The 21,123-nt window shown below is 39.6% G+C and overlaps 1 protein-coding gene across 1 annotated transcript; it reads left to right on the forward strand.

Moving 5' to 3' along the window:
- Positions 1-1,007: 1,007 nt before the first annotated feature.
- LOC107185819 (CD151 antigen) lies at positions 1,008-19,703 on the forward strand. Its single transcript, XM_015573585.1, has 7 exons — positions 1,008-1,467; positions 15,053-15,148; positions 16,039-16,233; positions 16,323-16,493; positions 17,232-17,324; positions 18,532-18,672; positions 19,268-19,703. Exons 2-7 carry the CDS (start codon positions 15,071-15,073, stop codon positions 19,313-19,315), a joined length of 726 nt encoding a protein of 241 aa, XP_015429071.1. The 5' UTR covers positions 1,008-1,467; positions 15,053-15,070; the 3' UTR covers positions 19,316-19,703.
- The last annotated feature ends 1,420 nt before the right edge of the window (positions 19,704-21,123 follow it).

The raw sequence follows: 21,123 nt of genomic DNA on the forward strand, positions 1-21,123 counted from the left end.
TGCATAATTATATCTGTCTAGTTGTTCGGGATTATACGCGTAGCTCATAAAGAGTAATTGCACAGCTGGATTATGCTTAGGTACTGATTACTTTTCCTATACTTCAGAATACAGATTGGTCCGTTATTGGTTGTACAATTTATCTTGTTCATAAATATATAATCCGAAAGTCTGGAATAAAATTTTTTCATATATCTTTATCTCCAGAAAAACCGTCTTCAATAATGTACAGTATACCTGATATGCGTATACGGCGTACACTCGGGCTTACAGTAAGTAGAAATAGCAAGCAATGACCAGACACATTAATCAAATCCGTTCAATGGATGGCTTGTCGAACCGATATGATTCAGGACCGGTAAATATGATACCGAGCGACACCATTGTTTAGCGCACCCTTCCTAATATTTACTAAAAAAAAAAGCAAAATAAATTAAATGATTTTCTTATTGAGGCGCCCTTTCGAAGTGACGTCCCCGGCTATCATCCCCCAATTTGTCCGTATTTCCCGCCGGCGCTGTACGTATTCAAAGTTAACTTCTTCAAAAACGAGGCTCCACACGAAGAAACTTCAGTTTTAATTTCCCGATTCGTTTCTACAAGTAGAATCATCTCTGATACAGTTGCCCCACGAGTCCTGTTGTACCAGGTCTAAGACACATCTATTACGGAAAGTTTCCGAATTCCTGGCAATATTGCATGTGGGCATGTTCACACACACACGACGTCCGAAGGAGACGTCTCGTAACCCCACTTTCGGTAGCTTTCCGGATTCACGGCGGATTCATCGCGCGTCGAACCGCACACAATAGTTACACACCCGGCGTATAGGAGCCACACGGTTGTGTTTATATGCATACACACAGGTACGTGAGGGCGACGCGCGAGTAAACGGCTCTTGCGATGCCAAAGGGAGGGGAAGAGATTCGGTTAAAAAGGAGTAGGATAGAATGAGAGAGAGATTGCCAGCGTGAAGTGACACCGACGGTAGGAACGGAGAGGGGAACTGAAACGAGCGCGTTGAAGAGAGAAGGGGACATAATCGTGGAGAGACCGTGTGCGTCGTGAAGGAGCGAGGGAACCGGAGAGACACGGGAACGGAGAGAGAGAAACAGCTCCGTGGCGGTTTTACCATTTCAGTTTCACTCAGACCCCGGCCTGAAATCGCGCGTGTCCACGGCTCTCTCGATACCTCGAGCTGAAAACCTCGTGTGCTACGAATTAAACTCAACGAACGATTTTCCACAGGCTGTGTACTCGCGTGACCCCTCGTGGCCCCCGTTCGCGAACGAAACCCCCTTGGGTCGTTGCTTAACGACGGTTTTTCCCGCGTTGCGCGGCAGTGTCGAGCCGACAGTTTTCGAGTGTGCCTCGCGCGGAACGGTGTCACGTTTCGTCGGCGGTACGGGACGGTTTTCATCAACCGGCGAACAACGAAAGGGAGAAGCTGACACACGAAGAAACGAAGTGAGTAACTAGAAAACGTCGAACCATAAGCACGGTCTCGGAGTGTCTCTTTGAACGCGCGGTTTCGGAGTAAAGGTACGTTTTCACCGTGACAGTAAAAGTCATGGATTTTGTTGTCGTGACAGTATATGACAACGGAAAGCAATGTGTCAGGGGATCTTGTTTTTAGGACGCGAAAAGTTATACTGTTTAGTATCATGACCGTAAAAATCACGATTTACTGTCACGTGAAAATGTAGGTACCTATACCGCGAGACGGATCAACTGTTGATCCACCCACAAGACTACTCCAGTTCCGTTAACGGACCCCGTCAAATTGCAACTCGATCGTGATTCGAAGCGGTTCGCGCGATTTAACGGCGGCAATTAAACAGGGTCTGAGACTTACCAATTGTAATCTCACTGCCTCAGAGTTTTCTCCTCGCGTAAGAATGGACCGTTGGTCGTATTCAATCCGTGGAGGAAAGTTCAATTAGATTCGATCTATGGTGCATCGGATGCGATAACTGCGCGGATTAAGTGACGCCCACGAGCCGGTAGGCATGAAGTCACGGTGGTCAGTGATGTTGCAAGTCTAAGCAGCAGCCCGGGCCCCCGTTTCGCGTGTCGACATCGGTGGTAGTTTCGATTTCGAAAATCGATCGTTGAATAACGCGCGCTCTCGCAACCATACCGTGTGCAGCGTTTTACGGCGGACTTCCATTCCCATCGGCGGAGGATCGTAAAATGAAAAATACGGCGCAGCGGCGGGTGGATCGATCAGTTGGATTGTAAATCGTGGATCGTGACGGGCGAGGGATTTTCCAACGTCCATATTGTTGCGGAATAGGCAGCGTTGTTGCGGGTGTTTTTTTTTGTGCGCCGCTTAGGAACGCGTTGAAAACAAGCACGTATGGAATAGTAGACGCGGACATCATAACGCGGACGGAGTAAAACCCGATGACCTCGGTCGCCACCGCGTAACTTTCGATCGACTGAAAGGAACCCTCCCTTCGATTCTTTCCTTGATCGTTCTTATTTTTTACGTTCATTCTTCTGTCGCGATGCTGACTTTCTCTTTTTTCCCCTTTTCTTAGGAAACAGCTGTTATTCTCGTATAGAATTGTCAGGCGCGATCTTAAGCGTTTAAGTATTTATTTCCGCCGCTATTGCTGTTCGAGTGTTTATCCTGCAATTATGTAGCAATGTATGAGAATGTAGTCACATAAAATTGATTCAAAAGTTCGCGTAATTGAAAGAATTGTTAAATGTTAAATATATTTTTCTGGTGATATTGACTTGGATGTAATACGGGGGTTAATTTATTAATTAAAAATAGGGGAAAGGAAATTAAGTATTAAATTAACGAGGTATGCAGTTACTTTTTTGTCACCCTTCATTATGAATTTTCGAAGAGTAAGAGCATCAACAGGTTGGCAACGCTTTTTAATCAAATTCTGAACTTTCTTCAGACGTGGAGTCTCATAATGATGGTAAGAGTGGAAATTTATAATTAATTCAACAAAACAGAATTATCCAGTAAGCTATTTCTGACTTTTGAATATGGAATACGGACTTAAGAAGGTTCTAATTTAGACCTAATACGTATTTAATCCAGATGTGATCCAAATTTAACATATAATTCATATGGAACGAATTTAATCTTAACTCTCACAATCAAAGGCAGTGGGAGTAAAACATCTAGACTTAATTTACACATAACCCAGATTTAACTGGAAGTAACAAGACCCCGAGAGAGAAATATTAAAATCTCACTTAACCCGGAGCTAATCTAATCTAATCGTAATAACCGAATTCGGAGGTTGCAGTAACATAACCCTTCAAAAAAGTATCTCAAGCGTAAAGTTCACCTTATCTGAGCCTTACCCTTCTCAAAGAATGCCTAGAGAATGAGGGCATTATACTACCACAAACCGTAAATCGAAGATGTCCATTCAATTCTACTTTATCTTAACCCGTATTCAACTCTGCTTCAAAATGAAAAACGTCATTCTAATCCAACCTTGCACAACCTAACGCATACCTAATGAATTCAGAACATTATAATATTACAAATAAGAGCCACACGTGCCTAACTCTGCTCCAAAAAATGTCCAATGAATTCGGACCATTATTATACCATCAACTACGAACACGATACGTCGATTTACCAATTAACACTATCACAATATTATGATACCACAAAGTGAAAACAGGGACCGTCGATCTAGCCCAACCTTACGTAACATAACTGACACCAAACTCTCCCACAAAACTGCCTAGTGAATCATAGAGTATTATAATATATAAACTGTACACAGGAAACGTCGATCTAATCCAGCCTCATGCAAAATAACCATTCTCCACGAACACCTAATGAATTCAAAATATTATTAGACTGCCCCAGAAAATATGCAGCCATAGTCACGGTCACTCAGTCCTATGTTTTTCTACACAAACAGAATTTCTTGCTACGTTAACACAACACACACATCATCACGATGGAAAATTCCAACGATTGAAATTATGTTCACCGTACTCATGGGTTAACAAAACCATGGTATGGGAATACATAATATTGCATCAATATAACGTCCAAACAAGACTCCATTCATCTAACCCAGACCTAATACAACCGAACTTAGCTTAAGCAGTCCATGGAACTGAAACGATTATATCGCCGTGACCTTTCGAAAGCCAAGCCTAACCAGGTCCAGCGAATTCGCAGACTGTGACAACGCGAAACATCGTGACGACGTTTTTAACGATTTTCTCATCGTTGACTTAACCTTCGGGGGCTCGGCCTCGGTGCACGTTTCACCAGCGTTCCAGTGTCGATCCTTCGTTGTTGTTCCGTTTTTTCGACATAAATCATCGGGTACTTTTTAAGAGACTGCGGTATCTACAGCTTGGACGCAGTCTCTGGTGAAAACGATTCCCGGACCGATACGACTTCAACCGTGAAATTTTCGCGTGGCAGCCCTGGGCAGTTCTAAGTAGTCGATGATGCAGGTATACGCGATGATGTCAAGCCCGACCGGGATTTGTTTTCGTTCACCGATCTGAATCATACAGGCAAGATCGTTACTCACGGCCGCATTTCTGTCTTTTGCGTAATACCATGATTGAACATTAATTTCAAAGTGAAGTCAAACAATTAATACAAAACAGGATTTGTATATGTTCTAATTCTATTAACCCCTTAAGCGAGGAAAGAATTTTCGCACGACGATCTATGTACTTTTTGTATGAACAATCTGGCCAAAAATCTAATTTTTAAACTTGATTAAAAACAAAAAGAGTGTATCTTCCTTATAATAATTTTAAAATGAAATAACGTTACGGCTATTCTTGTGACGTTAAATTGTATACAGAAGTGTAAGCCCAGGCAGATGGACCCGATCTCTCCACTTAACCTTTGCAGTTCTACGTCGAGTTAGACTAGACATCCAATTCTACTGCAATTGCAATATACTTCAGCGATCTATGGTATATTTGCTTAAAATTTAACCAGTGTAGATAACATAAAATTAAACCAGTTCGTAAATACTATCTCAATACTTCTCAAATATCACAAATACGTATTCCATTCAAATATTAGAATGTATTTAAATTATATGATATTTATAAAACTATTTGGCTAATGTTGTAACATGAATCGGTGACCTTCATCACGATAAATGCACAAAGAGTACTGTACACTAGTCATATTCCATAATATTACGTAATATATAGTGTATACATATTATTATGTATCTCGTGTAGAGAAGATATGGCGTCCTTGCTACAAAAGTGACACAACTTGAAAAACATGTTTCTCCAGTTACCACTATCAGAAAGTTGCAGAGACACTGATCAACCAGTCATCAAAAGTATAATCTTTTTTCTTCATAAGTGGCTGGTAGACAGCAGTTATGTCAGTCTTACTGTTTAGAATGAGACTGTGATTTGTGACTGTCCAGTGCATTTTTTGGAAAAACAAGTGTTTTCGAGTTGTGTCACATGGCCTAGCGTGAACGTGCTTTTTTAATGTTTTCTACAACTTGTTTTATGTTTTTGTACAACTAACATATGGAATGTTGGAAATGAACTATGATACTTTTACTCTTTTTCACTGCATTTATTCGTCTGCTATTAGGACTAATACTCCAGTAGGATTACTCCCATTTCTCTTGCCTATTGGACTGTGCAGAAGCTTTCGTGGTTTTCCCATAGACTTGAATTTTCCAGAAGTGTCCTCTGGATAATTCCTTGGGAGAAAATCGTTCTTAGCAAGGTGGAGCTCGCTAGAGTTTATAACACGATCAAACAGTAGCGGCGAGACCCACTTCAACGTGTACTCACGAATAAATATGAATGGATTCACTACTGAAGATTCGTATCAATTAATTAAATTTTTTAAAGTGAATGATATTTTTCGTGTATTCGAAAGGTACATTAAATTTTCATTCTAACAGTTTTTTAAATATCAACTACAATTTCTAAGATATGCATAAAAATAGGAAACCACACACTAATATTTAAGGGCTGGTTTCGAATATCAACAAAAACGAACAACTGCCTGATTCTCCTATTGACAGCCCTTCTACAAACCTCCAATGTCTAAAAACAAATTAGAATTTTCACGTTACCCAAGTTCCCTCGTCAGTGAGAGTTCAAACACACACTACCACGAACAAACGCTTCTTCCATCGCGTCTGGTCCCCCGCCGTTACCGAACGGATCGGCGATAAATGGTTAATTCAAACATCTCGTAACAGGCAAAAGGAGCAAGTCGTTACACGCGCCCGACGACGGTAATAAGAGACCGAACGACGTTCCGGAAAATTGATCGATACGTGCTGAACGATACGCAATTACGACGTGACGAGAAATTACGTTGTTCTAATTAAGTTCCCTGGAGAAGAGGGGGGGGGGGGATGGTTGGCATTGCGACGCCAGGACAGGGAAGGAAGTACCGGCGGTGACGTCATGCGTACCAGGTCCGTTGGCCGCTCCATTATTTGTACGTTTTACATCGGCCCCGTGGATTACTTAATGCGAAGGGAGAAGCCACTTTCTCTCTCGTATAACGTGTCTTTAAGGCAGTATGTCGGTGCGTGACCGAGCCCCCCGGGAGAGACTCATTCTACAGCAAGCTCCGCGGAGGGAGAGAGAGAGAACCGGTATATTATCCTTCCACACATCGACCGTGCACACGTCGGTGATTCTCCGCGTACGACGTAACGTTAACCGACTTCCGGTCGTAATTGTCCTTCGATCGGTTACCTTAAACGGAGGAACGTTTTCCCCTCGTTGTTTCTAATTCGAGGAGTAACGACTGCTTCGTACGCAGACTTTCCACGGATTACTTAATACTTTCACTTGTTTTCTCGCCTCGACTTTCGTTTATGACTGATTATAATCGGCACTTGTTTTATATACAGTAAATCCTCGATGAGGGTTCGATGGCTCGTGGGCACTGACAAAAGGTGCCTAGGTGTAACGCTGACTTTTTAATGAGGTTCAGCACAGTGATGGAGCTTGGAATTCTGAAGCCAGTAATATTTATTTCAGACGCATGTGGCCATTGGTTTAGGAAATGTTCGAACATGTTAACATATTAATACAACTTCTAGACATTCGTAGTCCAATTATCTTTTCCTCATGTGTTATTTGCTATAACTTTTCTTTTTTCAAATACCACTTATTGATTCAATGATTATACATATTGCACTCGATTATTATACCCCCAAGAAATAGGTCCCGAAATTTTCGCTGAAATACACTAATCAAATGTCCCAGGTCCCCCGGACGAGAGATCCGTCCACAAGCCTGAAGAAGTATGTATAAACTAATAATAAGGTTTGTAATTGACGGTCGATACCGGAATGGGTTTCCTACGGGGACGAAAGAAATCGATAAACGGGAATGTACGCACGCAATGTCACGTGAGAATGGTACTTTTTCGCGATGTAATGCGCGCGTCGAATATGATGTAACGTCGCGTAATCAAGGGTAATGAGCAACGGCAATTAAGACCACACACGACCTTCGTGTGTGGAACACGAAATAGTAATAACACGGTCCGTGCACACCCACGTGAAGATACGCTTTTATTATTTTCCCCGAACAATGGACGTGCTCGAAGACCACGAGCAAAGCCGCGTGCGAGTTAAGATCGTTTCAATCGATGCGTGAAGTTCTAGTCTTGCTGGAAACCAGTGATGGGCAAATTCATTATCTAGATGAAGAGTTTCGTATAACGAACAAAAGATAAAAAAAATGGATTTCGCCAGTTGTATTTGATTAACCTTCAATTGGTGACGTTATTCTTTACTATCACTAATGGCGATAACAAAAAAGCAACAAAAATAATACGTGCGCTTCCTTTGCAGAAATCGGTTGGGTACTCAATTGTAAACAGTTTCTAGTTAGCACAAAACGGTCGTAACGGTTTGGGGAGTATTCATAGTTACTTTTGAAGCGTGAAGTCATCTTAACGTCACGTCACCAGTTGAAGGTTAAATGTGGAAATTTCAATTTTTATAATAAAATTTGTATAATAAATTTTTTTTTTCCTTCTTGAAGGAGTAGACACTTGACAAACAATCGGTTAATCTCATTAACTATTTAAAGGTCCAGATGACAATCTTAGTACTGTTATTTTTCAATTTGTATTATTTAAATAAAATTGTGTCCAACTCTGCTGGAAACACAGTTTCTTGTTTGGTTAAATGTTCACTGATTCTCGGATTAGTCTATATACATCATTCTATATTTGTTTTGTCGAGCTTCTTAGTAGTTGCCTTCGATTTATAGACGGCGCCAAAAATAGGCGAGTAATATAGACAACACGTTTGCTGAAAAACGAAAAATAGCTCATAACTTTTTCGTATTTATCTGCGTATACTTAGCAGCATATTTTATGCTATTGATGGATGTGTATTAAGTATACAACTTGTTGAATAAATCAGATAGATTGGCATAGTTTTCCAGAAAAACGTTTTACCGTTGAAAGTGCGTTTGAAAATAGCTTTATGATTCACGATTACAGAGATCGATATACATATTGTCTTACGGGTACTATTAAAGTGAGTCATGAATAAGTACTTACTCCGTTTAAAATTTCTTTTATCAGTTAATTATTTTACTTAAGTAGTATTGTTCATTTATCATGTACATATTAGAGTTAATAAAAACCACACAGTAACATAAAAATTCCTTGGGTGGAATCCACCAGATGAACGAACAAAGATTATTCCGAAACGGAAACACGGATAGTTACGTCATCGTCGTTCCATCGATGCAAATACCTGTTTTTCCTGCAAATAGAAAGGATACTGCGATATCACATTCGGATTAGAATGCACAGCGGCACAATGCTTGTGATTCACTCGGTCGGATAAAAATCGTGCGAGAAAAACCGCACGCGCCGCGTGGCGAAACGGAAAACGAGGGATTCGCGGGAAACCTTCGACGCTCGTAAATAATGTAATTATTTTTCCCAGTGGATGATGCTTTTAAACCCGTCTGAAGTTCCGCATCTAGGTCATATGGGTTGAAGAAAATTACACAGTCGTGCGAATTAGATAACGCGATGACAATTGGATAATGTCGAGAACGATTAACGGAGATGTTATCTTAACATCGAGGCGTCGTGTCGTGTGGAAAATGAAGGAAAAATGCGCGTACAGGATATATTCTACGGTTAACGATCGTCGATTCTACCGGGGGACAAAGTGCTCTACGTGATCTGATCGCGAATTGCGACTTTCATTGTAGAACTGTGAAATTTTATACGAGCTCTGATGTAAAAGTTCGGAGATTTTATACATATATAAATCTTCATTGTGTTACATTATTTATATATGTTACGTTACTTATGTACAAATTTCATAGAATCACCATGAAGGTACTTTTCTTCTGTCCTTATACACCTGTGAAATATTTTCTTCCTGTTGGTGCATCTTTTATAAGAAAGTAGTTGTAATGAATATTTGATTTTGGACTAGCATATCTTTTTATTCATTCAAAATGGAATATTGTTGTTGTTTATAGTGGGAATTTCATCTGTCATCTTTTATCTAGATCTCGATCTTTTATAGTAATTACAGTGAGGCACACTCGCGAGGATATTTGTATCACCTCGATCGTTGACAGAAAGTGATTGATAGTTTGGTTGAATTTTTTATTTAGTTTCTGCGAATAGTTCCCTAGAATTTCCCGCGTTGTACAACAAGGATTATTGTCGTTTAAACATTTTCAGTCGTTCTGGATCTTCGTGGTGCATCTTGGAGTGAAAAATCCCCGAAACAAAATTTCACGAATTTCTTCTAGTCAGAGATCGAATAAAATACTAGGTGCTTATTTTTTGTTCAATAAACGTAACAATTGAAATTATGAAATGATCTATCATTTCAACTTCAGTTTCTAAGTTCAAGACAATTACAGATAGTCTATAAATATTCATTCATAATGTTTGTACCCTTTAAATAATTACATAATTCTATTCGTTCGCATTGAAATCTTATGTTATTTTACAATTTTAACTGTACTCTTGATTCCAATTAATATCCACAAAAAAAATCCTTAAATACTAAATACGAGGGTATCCAGTAACTAATGGATAGGAAGATTTTTACCTTGCATCCTTTGATCGAAAACTTTTATCCAGACAAAAATTTAATCCGACTCAAGTTCTAAAGCTTCTAGACGCTGTTTCGTATCGGTGTGTATCATTCGATTAAAGTTCTCCATTTCTCCAATAAATACTCTAATAATTCTATCGATTCTTCCATCCACCAAGTGTAACGCAGAGCTTGCCAGCTCGCGAATACCATTTCCCCGTCAATAAAACGTGAGAGCGTATTGTCTGTACGAAATGACCCACTTCTGCGGGCCTCTGAAAGAGAAGTCGCTGGGTACGCCTCCATCTGCGCGAAGGTCGCCTGCTCATCGTGATCAGACAGGTGCGTAGTATGTATCTGGCAGAAGCCGCGATGAGAGGCGCAAATTCATTATCCGGGTAAAGAGTTTTGAATAACGAATAAAAGACAGAGTGGTACTTCGCCATTTTTAATCGATTAAACCCACTGACGATTTTTTTTCTAAATGAAACTATTTTGTTTTCTAAATGAAACTATAGCATTTTTAAAGTATTTTCCGTTAGAACGAGGCATAACAAATCCAACGACTGTAAATATATTACAAAAAAAACACAAGTGATGTATAAAAAGTGAACAGAAATTGTGGTACGTCGTGGTATGTACATATATCAAAGTGTTCGCTTCAGAGACAATTGAACGCTCAAAGGTACAAAGGTATCGGAACGTTACACAACATCCATTCACTTTTTATACGTTATTTATGCCTTTTTGCCATATATTTATAGTCACTGGATTTGTCATGTTTCATTCGAACAAAAAAAATACTTAAAAAACCGCTATAGCTTCATTTGAAAAACAACAGGTAACATCCATATCTCCGAAAAAAATGCAAATAAAGAAACATCGATTTACAAAAATTATGCACACTTGAATGTAGTTAAATTTTCGTCTACCACAATTTTTTGGATAAAAGGAAGATCCTGCAATTTTTTGGCGACACTTACGCGATTACACTCCGTACAATTTAAAATTTTTAAATCTTTATAGTATAGATCAAATAATAATATTAATTATCTATCACTGATCCTGCTTTCCACTATCTATCCTTCGAATAAAATTGTACCGAACTTTGGCCATCAGACCATCTTTGAAAAATCATATTTAAAATCGAGCCTAGCCTTGGTCTCCCCGGCACATAAAGCGAATCGATCATGATTCTTACGTCACGTAGATCCGTCAGTTAGTTAAGAGGAACATGGATGTACGTATATACGTGATTCGCGTGACAATCGAGCCGGCCTTACTCATCGGCCGCGACGATCTTGAAAACGCGATCGATCGAGCAAGGTTCGTACCGATCCGCCTCGGTAATTAAGAACCGCGAATCGCGCTTCAATCTTCCGTTTTCTGAACTCGAGCAACCTTTGCACGGTGTTTCCTACGGTACTGTTTTTTTTTTAGATTTCCTTAGACCTCTTCCGTTTGAACCCCCTTGACCTCGCGTTTTCTCTGATCGCTCCCGGCGATTCCGTTGGTTTCGACGTTGAAATGGACGGTTCTTTGCGGGAGTACCTGGCCGTGGAAAGCGACTGTTCGCGTTTTTACACGGTGTACAGGTACAACGAGTCCTGTCGTGAGTTTTGTCGTAGATATACAGGGTGGGGCAATAATTATGTCCACTTTGAGTATTGCCGTTATTTGTAATAATATGAAAAAATGTTATATACAAAACTTACACGGTATAGAGGGGGGGCATATTGTGACACAAACATTTTCTGCGTGGGTGAAGGCATAGAAGAGATTTCAAGGTCATCTCTATTTTTTTTAATGGAATGCTATGTTTTTTTTTATCGCGATGTGATTGCCGGTGTTCAGACGACGTCAGCGAGCTATCATTGAAGGTCATGCAAGGTGAAACGTGGTAGTAAAATAAACTTTCTTACATTACAGGAGATGCTCGAAGTGGTGGTCGTTCGCGTTAATGCAAAGTTGCAATCTTCGTATCGCTGCATCGTAATTGCAGCATGTGCTAGAATAAGTTCAGAAACGATAAGACATGCACGTGACGAAGATTTTTAGGAATAAGATGTATGTTATAAGATGTAGATTACTTATTGGTACATTTAATAATTCTCTTCGTTCTACTCTTTTATTCACTGAACAAGTATTCCTCTTTAAAACGATGAACCTTGAAACAATCACAGTGAATCTCTTATGTTATTCAGTTCAAAAGATCTGTGTCCTTTTAAAGATGTAACATATTCGAGTCCACAATGTTTCAATCCGTTCCCTAAAAAAATTCTTACCCATGAGGAGCTCATATTTTACACCTCTTGTGTACTCACGATCCCCTATATTTTGCACCTGGTCTAATCCAGAAACCCCTCATCTCGATCGTCCCCCTTGCCAGAAACAAAACGCCCTGTGTTTCGTAGCGTTCTTCGATCCCCCGAGTATACACGCCAGCTGCAACGTTCACAAAACATAGAAATTATCTTACGAAAAGATATCACCTGCGCGATAAAGCACGCGATAATTCGAGCCATCGCGAACACCACGAGGATTTCAGGGAAGTGTGCTTGCGCGAAACAACGTGAATCTTATTCAGATTCGTGCAGCCGATGTCGAGCATCGTAAACGCCATGAGTCACGACGAGATATGTAAAAATAGAGTATTACGATTTCATATGGATGTGGATTGCCTCCATAAGTTGTATCTTTATTGTATTATTACGTTCCTCCAGTTCTCCCTGAACCGGAGATCTACTAATTTTTCGTGTCAAGGTCCACGATTTAGCAAGACGGAATTTCATCTGTTGGGTATTGGACGAAGTCTGTGCGGTTTTGTATTATACATTTCAGACAATTATGACTTTCTTTAAATATAATTGCATTCAACCGCGTAGTATCATCCAACTTTCTAAGTTTTTTTTCAGAGGCTATTAGATTGCACATCTGTTAACCTTCTGTAGAGACGATGATAATGAGAATAGGGGATTTTATTGCTTTCTGAACAGCGTTTCGTGACTGGAGAACCTGATAGAAATTTAATTTCATTTTAAGTTTTAATTGGATAATTGAGTTGAATGTATATTCACAAATAATATCGGGGTTGTAAATGTTTTAGGATTAAAAAGGGTCGTTTTTACTAGATAAACGACAATGGATTTAGAAATATATGAACGTATATGTTCGTCACTTCAACGTCATAGACGTCATGGAGAGATGAGAATAAAATAACATTCGAGTATTAATCTAAAAGGACGTATTAATTATAGTTGGAACTCCGTCATCATTTTTTAAGTCCTCGATGTCTAATAACATTGATATGAACAAAAGTGAACGGTAATCACATAGATAAAGGTTCAGGCTATAGAAAAAACGTGACAGAACCTCCTTTCTTATTAACACGTCCCCATGCTAGGCACCAATAACTGGAACTACCGAATTCTACGAAAAGCCATCCAACCCCTATACAGTAATAACCTCTCCATCTACACCAATATCTCTTACTAAACAATAATCAAAATTAATGTCGAAGTTGTCATTAATAGAAAACCAATACGAACTTTCGTGTGTACCTGAAACAGAGTTCTCTCTTAAAATTCCATTAAAATTCCCACCAAATAATATAAAACAGTGTTAAGTCAGTGACAAATAAGAATACAGAATCAAGTCATCAGCCAATCAAGCTATCAAAGAATCTTACCCACATGCTCTCTATAATCTCATATAGGTGTGATACCCTATTACATCTCCAGATCCAATGACTTCACACGTACCGTCGATCGATTCGAGCGAACTGAAAAATCGTTCGACATTAGAAAAATTAAAAGTGACGAACCCAGTGGCGTAATCACGACCAATTGGCCGCGCAAGTATGTGGGCCGGGCGGAAGGAAAAAATTGAGGACGATTACGCGGCGCATGGAATCACGAAGAAGTCTTTCTGCGTGCCGTGACATCATCGCGGAAACAATTACTAAACCGACTTGGGCGAACGGTGCCGCGTGCGCCGGTCTTCGGGAATCACAATGACGATGGATTACGCGATCGGCGGCGATCATGATTCGGCGTGCTCCCCGTTGCACTTGCAAAACAATGCACCAAGGTCCGTTGCGCGCTGAGACCAGGCTGAGACTAGGAATTTATTCGATCCATAGCCTAGGGAGCTTAACTTACAGTACTTACTGGATAAATGGCTTCGGATATAGATGTTTTTTTTTTTACAATAATCAGGCAAGAAAGGCGTTGACTACTTAACATTTCGAGTGGACACATCCTAAACGGTCTTGGAGGCGCATGTGGGAGACAAATGACCCTAGGTGATTTAAAACTCGAAATATCGTTTACACTATGGATTTTTCGAAAAAAGTTGTGGAAGTATTTTTCAAAATGTAATATTTGTATTTTCAGGGAAAATAGCTGAGATTAACCCGGTTACTACTTTTTTTCATAAAATCAAGAATCAATAGTCATTTTAAGTCTAATTAGAACAATTTTGAAAATTTAAAGTAGATAAACGGTCACACCGTAGTAGAAAAAAAATTCCAGATATTGTTACTAAAGTGATAGAATAGGTGTCTATTGTAGTAAACAAATGCAGTTAGCGGATTAAAGAAAAAATAAATTAATTAAGTAATAAGAAAGGGGTTTACTTTGAAGATCAAACTTGGGACTGGGTTCTTTCATCCCCCAGATGCACTCGAAGTGTTGATGTAACATCCACGGTATCCCTAATTCAAATGCTACAGCAAAATGTGTCTGTCTGATTACATTTGATCGATATTATAACTCGCGTGAATATCAACTTCGAACCTTCGTCTAATTGACGAGAAATAATAAGAGTGTGGAAGCATCAGTCGAACGCAGGTTCACGTGCAGATAATATGCGAGTGTCTGCACACGCTTTATCTGCAGACTCGAGACAACAATTTCATACGTTTTTTTTTTAACGCGACTGCGCAATGTATGTGTCCAGCCTTGGAAAATTGCTCAGTTGGTTTCTATTGTTCGCAGATCGAGAGATAGAGCGAAATGGGCTACGGGACAGAAATGGACGGCTGCGGCCGATGTATGAAGTACTCCTTGTTCTTCGTCAACTGCGTCATCTTCGTAAGTATCAGAACGATTCAAATTATCCTTCCATCTTTCGGTGTTTCAGGATTCTGTTACTTCATTCGTTTGTTTTGATGCTGATTTTTGTTCAGGAAACTTGTACACCTCTTTCTATAGGTCGTCGAATTCTATTCATTAGTATACATAGAGTGTCCCACCTTAGACTGAATACCTGAATATCTTCTTTATTTTGAACGATATGAGAAACGTTTCAAACACAGTTTGGATAATTTCAGAAGGTGAGTATCATACATGGAACATTTTTTTAAAGTACATGCTATCTGGCAAAAAATAGCGGGAAACTAAAAAAAATTCGAAAAAAATGTTTCATGTACGGTACTCCCCTTGTGAAACCATTCAAACTGAATTTGAAACGTTTCTCATATCATTGAAAATAAAGAAGATATTTAGATGTTCGGTCTTAGGTGGGACACATTGTTTTATACCTTGTGTTAAGAAATAATGCTTCTCCAGAAAAGGATAGATTATATTCCCTAGAGAAAAGTGTTTCTTTTTTCTTTTAACCACAATCCATAACGATTGACAATTTAAGGGTGGTTTTATAGTTGTGCCACGAATCATGATTATGCATTTATATCGAACCATCATGCACACTGCGAATATCACGTTCTTTAAAACACTACATATCATTTTCTGTCAACAACAATTTTTACAGTATACTGTAAACATTATAAAGTATCCTCCATGATCGGAAATGTTACCTCAAACGTCTAAATGTCCTATGCGGCGCGAATGGGAAAGTCATCGAAAACTAGCCTGACGGCGAACGTGTTAATGAAAGTATCAGTGTTAATGAAAGCGCCAATGTTAATTAACGTTAACCGATTTCACGAATCAACTTAAAATTAACGAACGTAAACTTTCAGTTCGGAGGAGTCGCTATAGTGGGCCTAGCAGTATGGGCACTTCTGGACAAAGTGCCATGGATAGGCGAGCTGGTGGGCAACGATCTCTTAACCGGCGCGATCTACGTTCTGCTAGCTGGCGGGATCATCGTCGCCATTATATCGTTCTTCGGTTGCATCGGTGCATCGCGGGAAGTCAAGTGCATGCTTCTCACGGTAAACCCCTCTCCATCCTCGTACTTCTGTCCCCGACATAACAAGGAAATTAAAGGGCCCCGATTTAACGTCCACAAAAACGTTTCCAGTACTTCATCATCGTGTTCTTGCTGTTCGTGACGATGCTAATTGGAGGAGTACTCGCGTATGTGTTCCGTGAGAAATTAGTGGACACACTGCAGAGGGAAATGTCGAGTTCGATGAGGGTTTACGATAGCCGCAAGTCCGTCAGGGAAGCTTGGGACACGACGCAATCCACGGTGAGTGTCGTGGAATGTTTGAAGGACGATTTTCGTTTTCGTTTCAGCTATTGCAGGGTTGTACCACTGGGAGCGGTGAAACCGAGAAGAAAGTAATTGTGCAAAAAGAAATAAAAATGAGGAATAGATTGTTTGCTTGTGAAGCTTCATTTTGAAGGAAATTGAATTTGAAGACTGTTCAAGATTGGTGCTTAGAAAGTCAAGGTGGTAGTAGAATTGGTGGTAGTACCGAAAAGTAGATGATATGACGGGTGAAAAGTGTATTGAAAATGTACAGTAAAATTGTTTGGTTGCAGCTTTGGTTGCGAAAAAATCGACACTAAATATTTGTCGTACGATAAGTAGAAAAGGTGGGTGGTGAACAGACGCGTTAACCTCATCGCGATCTGTTTTATCGATTCTACCAGTAATTTAATTGCAACCTGTGTGACCGACTAATGCGTGCATCTACCACTTACCGTTTCTACTTCAACCAGACAGAAATACCGGTACAATGGTTTCTGTTTCTCAACGATTTTATTATACTCTGTTGATCGATTTATGTCAAAGTTTCATGGTGAATGCGTAACACGATACTATTTTCAATATTGCAAACATTAACATCAATGACAACATTTAAAAGGAACTTCTTTGTAACATTTTAACCACTGGTTACGTTTAACTGTCTACGTATAATTAACGCGTCGCTGAAATTATTCTTGGCCCGACTATAATCGACATTTTCCATTTGGACTACAGCTCCACTGCTGCGGCGTAAGCGGATGGAGAGACTGGGGAAGCCTAGGTCTGAACGTGCCACAGAGTTGCTGTCGCGAAATCCAGCCCGGTCAGGTAAAAGATTAATTTCCTTAACGAGCTCGTTCTTCCGTGGATGGAATAGTTAGCCGTTCGCGAATCCGTGCATACAAAACTGTAGTAATTAGTGATTCACGCTCTACTCATACACCGACTATCCACGGTCTAGCATAATGATCCTCGTCAAGTTCAATTACGTTCCTCAAACTGAGAGAAAAATGCATTTCTCTGTCAGCTTAATAATTGCTTCTGATGTGTGCCTATCTTTATAATTACCAAGTCATCGTAATTAAGATTTGCAAGTAAAATTGTCCGTGCGGCAAATTTCTACCTTAGAAACACTGCATAATGATTATTGGATATTCTGATTGGAAACCTTACGGAAAGCTTTTGCAGTGTGAAACTATTTATTCAAGAGTAATAATAAGGATCTCTATAACCAAATTTATTATGTTCCGAAATCTAACAAAGGTGCATTTATTTCTATAATAATAGGAAAAGTAACTTTCATTTGTTTTAATGGATTTGTCTTTACACCTTTTACTATTCTGAAACATTGAATGCATTAGTTCCTTGAAATGCACTAATTTCTTGTGGAAATTGTATCTAATTAACTTAGCAGTAATAAAGTAGAACACACAGGGAAATAATATACGTAGAAGGATCATAAATATGACGAGGTTAGAATCCATTACAGAAAATCCTTGATGAGTGTTCGGAGGTTCCTCGGCACTGATAAGAAGAGGTCCTTAGATGTAACGCTGACTTTTTAATGAACTTCAGCACAGTGATATTTGTTTCAGTCGTATAAAGCCATTATTGTACGAAATATTTAATGTTCAGCCTTCGAACACTCATCGAGAATTAACTGTACTGTCTCATAATTCAATTCTCGCGGTTTCAAGCATCATTGGTCATTAACGTACCTACAGTCGGTTCAACAGGTGTCTACTACTTTGTTACCAACAAACGATAACCAATTCCCAATTTGAATTCTCCATCGTTCGTGTGGTTCGATTGGATCCTCCTGGAGAATTTTATCGAAAGAATTCCACGGTACATATTTCGAAACGCCGGTACGACGAAACACCTATCGATTACGTTCAGAAAAATTTCCGTCCCGTCGCAATCTCTCGGTCGGCCTCGGCTCTGTTTCGCCTCTCACGCTTTCACCCGGGGGTCCAATCGACTTTCCCAAGCCGAATTGTTTCTCATGCGCCGGTCTACCATCGATCTGTTACAGCGATTCAACTGCAACGCTGGACCGGACACGGTGAATCCCTCGAATGCCTATCTCGAAGGTTGCATCAACGGAACGCAGATTTACATGCAGAAGCACGCGACGATCATGGGCGGCGCCGGTATTGCAGTCGCCTGTCTGATGGTATAAAACAACTTTCTCCGTTTTAGCAAAAGTTCATGGAGAAATAGCATTTCCATGGTTAATGCTCGTACAAGAGGACATGCACAGTTTATTGCGAAAGTTCACGAAATGATTTATCATTCTTAATCACCGCGTAATAAATGCTGGCAATGTTGTGTGCCTTTTAATACACAATACGTATTAATTTGTAGTTGCAACATGCAAGAATTTTTCGTTCAGATCTATTTGATTATTAGGCACGAATTAGTTATCATTTATTAGAATGGAACATTATTGATGGAGATATTATTCAAAGAAGTCGTATTAGAGATTCGGATCGTTAATTAGGCTTTTTACCAAGAAATTGCGTACTGCTTTCTTACAAGATCGTCAATTTTTCAGGTGTTTGAAAATTACGAAATACTTTTCCTGTAGCTTCATGATATAATCTCACGGTAATCTATTCTGTGAACATTTTGGTTAAACTGTGTATTGTACAATAGAACATGTGAAACTATTGCTATTATTGAAAATAATAAGAATAATTGAAGTTTGAATAATAAATAATGCACTTCGTACGGTGAATGCATTACAATTGCTAATGTTTTCGTTACAGTTCTTTGGCATGATATTCTCTTGCGCGCTATTCAAGATGATAGAATGACGAGAGGGCTATGTGGTCTAAAGACACCTCCAAGGTACTTCGTGGTAAGCTAATGAAGACCAAGTGGATGTCAACCGTCCTCGAGCGACTCATACGAATTCATAATCAACGTCATCATCGTCATTGAGTGTACCTAGCTGAAGTACGAAAATCAAAATGCATCTCCACGTCCATCTACGTTGTCAATGTACAGTTCTCATCGTTTTGTATTTACCGTCTTTGTATCTTTCTCTAATTTATAGAGATACACGGCAAGCGTTCTTGTTTAAGTGTACGATGTATTATATTTAATTTTTATGGTAATATATTGTGTACCTTCCACGCGAAATAAATATAACATATATGAAACGACCGCGTATATCTATCGAATGTTATCACGCAAAATAATCACGGCAACTTATTAAATTCAAATGCATATGGCACCGTTTGGACAACTTATCTGTAAATTTGTACAAACTTTAGCGCTATCAAATAATTCCTGCAACGCGTACATCAACCGGACTTTTCAAAATTCCCTAAACTCTTACATTCACTGACGTCCACGTGATGCCCAGAAATAATTGGAGAACTAACGGGCACTAAAGGCCCTTGGAAGGGACCTTCCCAAAAGACTCTACAAACCCTGGGAGGAATAGACCCCAAGGAACCTCGCAGTTGTGTTTCTACAAAAAATCGATATTTTTAATATTTGAACGACCATCGGCCGCCTTGATTCTCTATATTATTCATACGTCAGGATTTTTAAACTCTCGGCATAGACCATTTTCAGACCCAGCAGACCAAGGATCGAGCTTTCCTTTTGTGTGTCCAAAGGTTATTTTAGTTCCCCTATTTTTAAGCGAATCGATTCCAGCTCGGTAACAAGAAGTCTATTAAATTCTGCTCGTCATAAAGGTTTGTTCTTCGCTGACGGATATCCAATCACGGTCTTTAATTTCGTTAGTGAAATGCGAGTGAGCCTGGACGCGTTCCCTGGACGATTCTCCCGTTGGAAATCCTATTCACACACCCCTTCTGCGTTCGTCATCCCCTGTCTGTCCGATGGTTAGACAGGCTCGCGTGGAATGCCTGGTTTTAACGATTTATTGTCAGTAGATTGCGGAGTTCACGTACGTCTACTGTTCGTCAAGGTGTAAACACAATAAAATCGGCAGAATGTAAAAAAGTTTGCATTCAACCCGAAGGTAAAGTGTCATGCTTCGAGCGTGTCAGAAACTAACGTAGTCATGTCTCGAGCGCTAGGACACAAGAATTAACAGAAACATGAGGAGTGTCTGCTGTTAAGTTTTAGACAGGGTTATATAAACTGTCTGAGTTCTGTTTCATTTCGCTACTTTCCCTGTTTCAATTTAAATAAGAAATAAGTTTCTTTAAGGTACAGGATGTTCGAGAAGCTAATAGGAATGAAGACTTCTGAGAAATAATATCTCACAAAGTTTCCATTTTGTTGAAAATGGGGTAAGTAATTCTGCAGAAGTTTAAGGAGGACAGTCTGGCTAACAAAGTGTCGATACCTAATATTATTTTGGATGGCTAAAACAAAATGTTCTACTCATTTTAACGACCTGTGACGTGATACCCAATTATCAAGGGTCCATTTTACGACCACACTATCATTTCCACCAATAGCAAGAATAAATATTTCTTTCAAACAAAAGGGTTTACGACTAAAAGCTTTACTTCTTTCAAATTCTTCAACTTCATATTTTACTCGTGCTCCCGCAAAATGGCGCTTATTAATATCGCGATTCTAACGATTCGACGGAAATAGAGGCGCCACGAATACCATTCTTATTACTTGTCCTTTC

This window comes from Dufourea novaeangliae, unplaced genomic scaffold (genome assembly GCF_001272555.1).
Source record: "Dufourea novaeangliae isolate 0120121106 unplaced genomic scaffold, ASM127255v1 scaffold56, whole genome shotgun sequence".
Lineage (NCBI taxonomy): Eukaryota > Metazoa > Arthropoda > Insecta > Hymenoptera > Halictidae > Dufourea > Dufourea novaeangliae.